Here is a 7,500-nt window from a genome sequence, read left to right on the forward strand (position 1 = left end):
TTGAGAGTCGGGCCGATTTCTTGCTCAATTGCAGGTCAATCGTGAGTCTCGCATCGTGCAGTGTACATGGGGTAACGACAAGCGATTTCGCCTCACGATCGTGCAATCGCAGGGTCGCAAGAAAATCAAAACGGTTTGAAATTCTGGTCGTGGCTCGTGCGTAAATCACACAGTTAAAGCAGTGCTACGACCCGATTTGACACTTCACATGCACAAATTAATAGGGCCGTGCGATTCGCTGTTGAGCGCGACCTCATCTCCACCTCAGGTGCGCATGTTCCCTCCTCTGCAGACCAGGGAAACATGCCTGTCGCGTCGTACGGTGGAAGCATTTCGCTCGCAACCGACTGTCGGCTTGTGTAGTGTGAGGACGTGAGTCGTGAGCTGTGAACTTTTAAACAGTGAAATTCCATCGTGCAGTGTGAGCAGAAGCTTAAGACCCACGAGTGAAAATATCGCACGGTGTATGCCCGGCTTCAGTGTAGTGTTTGACTTTGTTCCACTACAAATGACCCCGTTACCTCTCTCCCTCTTCCTCTCTCTCTACTGTATCTCTATCTGTCCCCCATCTCTCGCTCTCTCGCTCTCTCTCTCTCTCTCTCTCTCTCTCTCTCTCTCTCTCTCCCTCTGCATCTAACTAACCCTTCTTTGCATTTGCACTTGTTGTTCTGTGTATTTCCTGGGCACTTTGTATTTGCTAGTGATATTGGCTTTGTCTTCTCATGTATTCTTCTTCTGCCTAATGCAATGCAATGTAATGTAATGTAATGTAATCTCTGCAAGACATATTAATCCTTTGACAGAGTCTGATATTATGACAATTTAAATTCTCTTCTCCGTGTTCCCTGTAGGTGAGGAATGACTACATGGTGGACTTTGCCGACCAGGTGGAGCAGGACATTGCACTTAAGCTGGGATGCCTCGAGATCCGGTGAGAACACTGCTCATCTTTGCACATGGGTCATTGGCATTTTTTTTGCAGTTTCAGTTTGGTATATTTGATAGGGACAGATACACATCATGTAGGCTCTGCAAGCCCAACAGAATAGCATCATAACATTCATAGCCTTGGGTAATTCCCAATTCCCTGTCCCTAGAATGGCTTTGAAAATAAAATGTAAAAAACTGTTTTTATTTTACAGAGCATCCTATCCATTCATACAAGTCATTCATTCAATCTAAAAGACAGCCAATACATACACATATAGATACATATTAAATTTACATGGAATGAATATTTCGTATCATATATCGGTGCAACACTATTAATGACCTCACTTTTTGTATGCCTCTTTATTTCTCATTACAGGAGGTTCTTCAGGGAGATGAGGGGGAACGCCCTGGACAAGAAATCAAACTATGAACTATTAGAGTAAGTAATTACTTTTCATGAGTTGTGAAACTTATAGCAAAGGTGTTGGCTCGACTTGGAAAGTTATTAACATGGCAAATTGCCTGTTTTGACTATTTTTGCATTATATTTGCAATTAAGTGGTGGGGACAAGCTAGGTTCATCTCAAAAGTGGTATGGACGTAAAATTACACCCATGACTGATAGGGGGAAATGATCATGAAGTTGAGACCGCACGTGAGTGTTTGCGCACACACATGCAAAACAGTGATGTATACAAGTTGTCTACCTTGAAGGGTGTCTTGGCAGTTCATGCCGTACCATGTCTTTTACATCCAACATGGAGCCATTTTCAAAGGCGCCTGCTGACACACACCGCAAGACCACCAACCAGCCTGTTGACTGTCGACCCAGGGATCACCCCACGTGCTGACGACTGGAAATATGTCTTTGGTCCAAAAGGACATGAGAAGTCTCGTTAGTGTCTGAGCCGAGGCAGCGAGAGCACAGCGTACCGACCCCTGCCATGATTAGCGTGTAACGAGGCCATTTCAAGCAGGTCAGCAGGTGCCTGTAACCCTCTCCAGCAGATCTGATGAAGGTCACCGTCGAGCTTTTTGGGATACGCTGTTTTTTAATGCAGACTCCGTCCGGAATTAGGAGTCAGACACAGTAGCAGACACACTAGGTGTTCCTGCTCCTCTATTGATGCCTCCTCGTTAGTGAAAGGGCATTTCATGCTTCCTCTCTTTCTTTTCTTCACTCTTTTTCTGTCTCTTTTACTTTTTGCCCTTTATCTGCCAATCTTTTTCTGTCCCTCCCTTCCTCTCTTCCCCTCTCTCTCTCTCTTTCTTTCTTTCTCCCCCCCCTCTCTCTCTCCCTCTCTCTCTCTCTCTCTCTCGCCCATTATTTTTCTCTACCCATCTTTTTGTATCCCTTAAGCTTATTTTTTTCTCCATATTACAGTTGACATTTGTCTTTTCTTTCTCACACAGTTAGTCACACTCGCAACTCTTGCCAAATTTCCCCTAATGAGCCCGAAGGTGTGATTCTCAGCCATAGCACCCTCAGATGGGATCTGAATCCTCCCTCCGTCACCCCTCCTCTTACCACGTCTTCCAGCCTCACTATTGCATTGACATTCACTTTCATTAGCAGTCTCCTCGATAAGGCTGCCTGCATTTGCAAATCCAGAGTGAGCATTGCTATTCCACTCGTGTGTGCTGTGCAGCTTTGCATTCTGCAGAGAGATGTGGCGAGCCAGCCAGGAGGAGCACACTTTTCCAATGATGCACCACCATTCCAATGCCCCTCACACCCAGCAAACTCAGCCTGGTTAAATGGATTTGCTGTTGTGGATTTTGCCACCAGAAGACCAGAATAAAATTGTTCTAAAATTGCCAGAAGGGCCCACTTGATATCAGGGAGGGACCCCAGCATGCACGGACGTGCACGTGTGCATTTGTGTGAGGGAATTTCGGGTCCGTAGATCCTGAGGGAAATTAAAATGTGTTTTTGCTTGGAGGGGGCAAACGGAGCTGAGGAATGTGCTATCTTGTCCCTGCGGACTTGGTCAGGGAAGTGTGGTGTCGTCTTTGCAGTGTGATCTTGGCAGTGTTGCTTTGGGACGGCTTCTAGGCAAACACTGTGGCAGAGATGACAAGAGACAAAAAAACAAATTTGTTAAAGAAGAGAGGAACGGCTGTACACTCCATATTTTTTCATTAATTCGATTGTAGGTGTGACGTTTATTAACGTTCCCGCGGGTTTAAATGCAAAGTTAACTGATGTGATGAACCTCTGGCTATCAAAACGTGGAACCAAAAGACAAGACACATTTCGATACCCAGAAGAACCTTAACATATCGGTTGGTGTCATGAAAGAAACGAATTCCAGTGCCCAGCCCTATTAGGTGAACATGTTCAAGTCATATGTGCTTGTAAACGTGTTTGTGTGTGCGTATATGTGATTGTGTACCAATTCAAAAAAGTTGGTTTATCCTAGAGACCGGGCCTCTACGTGCACCACTGAGCAAATGCTTATCTGATCAAGACGCCGATCAGTCTCATGATTCTGATCCTCGCTCCTCTCGGCTGTGCAGCATCGGAGGAACAAATCATTGAATTTTTGCCTCATCTTCCTGTAAATCAACAAACTCTGAAGCTTCGAGGGGAAGGCCCCAGAGGGGACAAATTATGTGCTCAGAATGTCTTTAAAACATCTGAGTCTCTTCCCCATCTCATTACTACTCTGCGAAAATGACTCATTATTCGGCACAAAAAACCGTTGACGAGTAAAAGCCACCAGCGCTAAACTGGGTCTCATCCGTGAGCACAAAGACAAGTTCATTATTATGAATGTGTGCCTCATGTCAGCACTCTCACTATCTCACGGCTTCTCTCGTCTCTCTATCTCTCTCTCTCTCTCTCGTGCCACCCCCTGAGTTTCTCTCTCTCTCTTCTCGTTCTTTTTCTCCCCTATCATTCTGTCTTTCTGTCTCTGTCTTTTTTTCCATCTTTCTCGGACTCCCTCTTTTTTTCTCCTGCCCCTCTTCCTCTGTCTTTTGTCTTTTTTTATGTAACTATCCATCTTTTTCTCTCTATTTTGTCATGCACTCTTGCTCCGCACTCTCTCTTTCTCCCCGACTCTCTCTCTCTGCTCATTTTTTATTCTCTTCTCATCCGCTTCTCTCTCTCTCTCTCTCTCTCTCTCTCTCTCTCTCTCTCTCTCTCTCTCTCTCTCTCTCTCTGTCTCTCTGTCTCTCTACCTCGCTGACTGCATTCCAGAGACGCACCACCAGCCCCTGATCCCCTCCTCCTCCTCCCACTCCGTGCCTGCTCCCTCCTCCTCTGCCTCCTCCTTCCCTCCCTCCTCCTCTGCCCCCATCCTCTCCCCGCCCCCTCCTCCTCCGACTGTAGTTGTGCACGCGCCCATGTTACTTCCAGGTCACTCCCCCAGCACCAAAGACAACACAGACACCGACAGCGGACCACAGGCTCTTTGGTACTGGGAGGGGAGGAGGGGAGGACCACAGCCTGTTTGGTACTGGGGGGGAGGAGGAGAAGAGCACAGGCTCTTTGGTCCCGGGAGGGGAGAGGACCACAGCCTGTTTGGTACTGGGGGGGAGGAGGAGAAGAGCACATGCTCTTTGGTACAGGGAGGAGGAGAAGAGCACATGCTCTTTGGTACTGGGAGGGGAGCGGACCACAGGCTCTTTGGTACTTGGAGGGGAGGAGGGGAGGACCACAGCCTGTTTGGTACTGGGGGGGAGGAGGAGAAGAGCACATGCTCTTTGGTCCCGGGAGGGGAGAGGACCACAGCCTGTTTGGTACTGGGGGGGAGGAGGAGAAGAGCACATGCTCTTTGGTACAGGGAGGGGAGGAGGAGCACAGGCTTTTTGGTACTGGGGGGGGAGAGGAGCACAGGCTTTTTGGTACTGGGAGGGGAGTAGGAGAAGAGCACAGGCTCTTTGGTACTGGGAGGGGAGAGGAGCACAGGCTCTTTGGTACTGGGAGGGGAGAGGAGCACAGGCTCTTTGGTACTGGGAGGGGTGGAGGAGAAAAAACACAGGCTCTTTGGTACTGGGAGGGGAGTAGGAGAGAACCACAGGCTCTTTGGTACGGGGAGGGGAGGAGGAGAAAAACCACAGACTCTTTGGTACTGGGAGGGGAGGAGGAGGAGAAGCAGGTGGGAGTCGACCAGCCTCAGATAGACAAGGCAGTGGTCACCATTTAGAGTGCATCTGTATAGATCTATATACAGTAATGTATATATCTGAAAGAATATATATCTAGAAAAGTATGACAGATTAATTGAAGAGTAAATCAGTTAATGTAAGCGTGCCTGGAGGGCGTTACGCAACCTGCATCAGACAGCATGGCAGAATAATAATGCCTCTCCAGAACTAGAATAATAATGCCTATCCAGAATGTCTATCCAGAGCTAAACAGCCAAAGCAATGCACACAACCTGAGCTGGAGAACAGTACACTCATCCTGATCTCACATCACGTCCATTTGGCACAGCAAGGAGGCAGGGCTTGACACTGGCACCTGCCAACCGGCCAAATGCTGGTAAAACTTGGCTGTGGCTAGTAATACCATCAGTGTCACTAGCCAATTTGGCTGGCAGCTTATTCCTTGGTATGACATACATATCATAGTAGCCTATATTCTGTTGTTTGCCCCTTGTGTATCAATAGTTTGTATTGAAGTTCAAGGAAAAGCTCAATAACTCAGTTTCTATTTACTTGATATACTTCCATGTAGAAAGCTATACACTCATCTTGCTTTAGCACCTCATCTTCTGAGGTTAGACCTACACTATCATGATAAAGAAAAGAAAAAACAATATAAAATCTGTGGCTAGTGGAATACCTGAATGGCTAGTGACTTGGGGAAGCCACTAGCCACAGTGGCCGGTTGGTGAAAAAGTTAATGTCAAGCCCTGCAAGGAGGTACGCAGGTGTTGTTTTCTGCTCTGTGTTGCACCATTCATGTGATGTGATCATTCCATGTCAAAAGCGTTAGGGGTCTCGAATCGATGATGCTTCTCAGCCAGGGGTGGCATTTCTCAAAACCGGAGTTGCTAATTACATTAGCTACTTGGTGGTTTGCAATGCAATTTCGTGAGCTGAGAATTATAAGGTTCTATCTCCATTTTTGGTAAAATTGAGTTTTTTATAATCTGACCCATTACATGCTTATTAATGCCTGTGTGGTGTTTTTTTTGTGAAAAAAGTATTATTTTACATTGTTATTAATAAAATAAAAACGTTCTATCTCACAAATCAGCTGGGATGTAAAAACTTTGATGCTCAATATCTCAGAACTACCCTAAATGGAGATAGAACCTTATAATTCTAAGCTCACGATTTCTCATTGGCAACTACCTAAGTTGCTAACTGGCTAACAACTACGCTTTCCAGAAACACACCCCCAGAGCTGCTAACTAAATGAGCTACTTTGTGGTTAGCAATGCAATTGCTAGCAATGCAAACGCACCCCCGACTTGTAAACAGATGCACCTGATCTCACTATTGCAGTAAACCATCTGAAATGCCACGGCTGGTGAAACCTTAATGCACTGGTGTAGCAGCTCAGACTTTTAACGAGCACCCCCTCCCAACCCACTCTATTTTTTATAAGATTTATTTCCTTTCTTTTATTTATTTGTCGGACGGTGTGTGATGAAAGGGCTGCCTTGCAGAGGCAGATTTATTGGCCAGTGACAGCTAACCCGTAGTTCCCGTTCAATTCTTGAGCTTCGTAAAAGATCGCTCAGGTCCCAAGCGGTGCTCTAAGCCATTCATCAATTTCTCATCAGTGTGTGTGTGTGTGTGTGTGTGTGTGTGTGTGTGTGTGTGTGTGTGTGTGTGTGTGTGTGCGTGTGTGTGTCCGTGGGTGTGTTTGTGTGTGCATGCCTGTGTGTGTGTGTGTGGGGGCGGGGTGCGTTTATGTGTGCATCTGAATACTTAATGTCTGTGTGTGTGTGTGTGTGTGTACTGCCTGGCTAGACTAGTCTTTATTCACATGTTGTCTTCTGGTCTGAGAAAAGCACAGTAGCGGTCTCACGTTAATGATCATCTTCCCCGCTGTCAGCCCAGCCCTCACTTTGCAGATGGCCCCCTTTGTCTTCCAGAAGCTTCTTCCACTGTCCTTTATGTTTGACTTCAATTGATATTCTATTGATACTCTCTCAACCCCCACCTCTCTCTCTCTCTCTCTCTCTCTCTCTCTCTCTCTCTCTCTCTCTCTCTCTCTCTCTCTCTCTCTCTCTCTCTCTCTCTCTCTCTCTCTCTCTCTCTCTTGGTTTCCATCTCTCTTTCTTTCTCTTTCTTCTCTCTCTCTCTGTCTCCCTCTCTCCCTCTTTCTGTCCATCTTCCTCCCTCTCTATCTCCCTCTCTCTCTCTATCTCCCCCTCACTCTCTCTCTCTCTCTCTCTCTCTCTCTCTCTCTCTCTCTCTCTCTCTCTCTCTCTCTCTCTCTCTCCCTCTTCTTCTTCTGCTTCCCCCTATTAATTATTTTCCTTTCCTGTGTTTTTTTTTTGCAGGAAAGACGTGGGTCTCCGCAGATTCTTCCCCAAGAGCTTACTGGATTCTGTAAAGGTGAGCTACAGTAGTTTTCCTCAGCGTCCAGAGGAGACATGT

General features: G+C 46.6%; 1 protein-coding gene across 8 annotated transcripts in view; it reads left to right on the plus strand.

The window, feature by feature from the left end:
• The window catches only part of ptk2aa (protein tyrosine kinase 2aa), a 222,384-nt gene that overhangs the window by 126,018 nt on the left and 88,866 nt on the right, over positions 1-7,500 (plus strand). For all 8 annotated transcript variants that reach the window (XM_063185699.1, XM_063185698.1, XM_063185694.1 and 5 more), the window contains 3 exons: positions 852-931; positions 1,310-1,372; positions 7,404-7,458. In XM_063185699.1, the coding sequence (XP_063041769.1) occupies positions 852-931; positions 1,310-1,372; positions 7,404-7,458 (198 nt within the window). The remainder of the gene's footprint in view (positions 1-851; positions 932-1,309; positions 1,373-7,403; positions 7,459-7,500) is intronic.

This window comes from Engraulis encrasicolus, chromosome 20, assembly GCF_034702125.1.
Source record: "Engraulis encrasicolus isolate BLACKSEA-1 chromosome 20, IST_EnEncr_1.0, whole genome shotgun sequence".
Taxonomy (NCBI): Eukaryota; Metazoa; Chordata; class Actinopteri; order Clupeiformes; family Engraulidae; genus Engraulis; species Engraulis encrasicolus.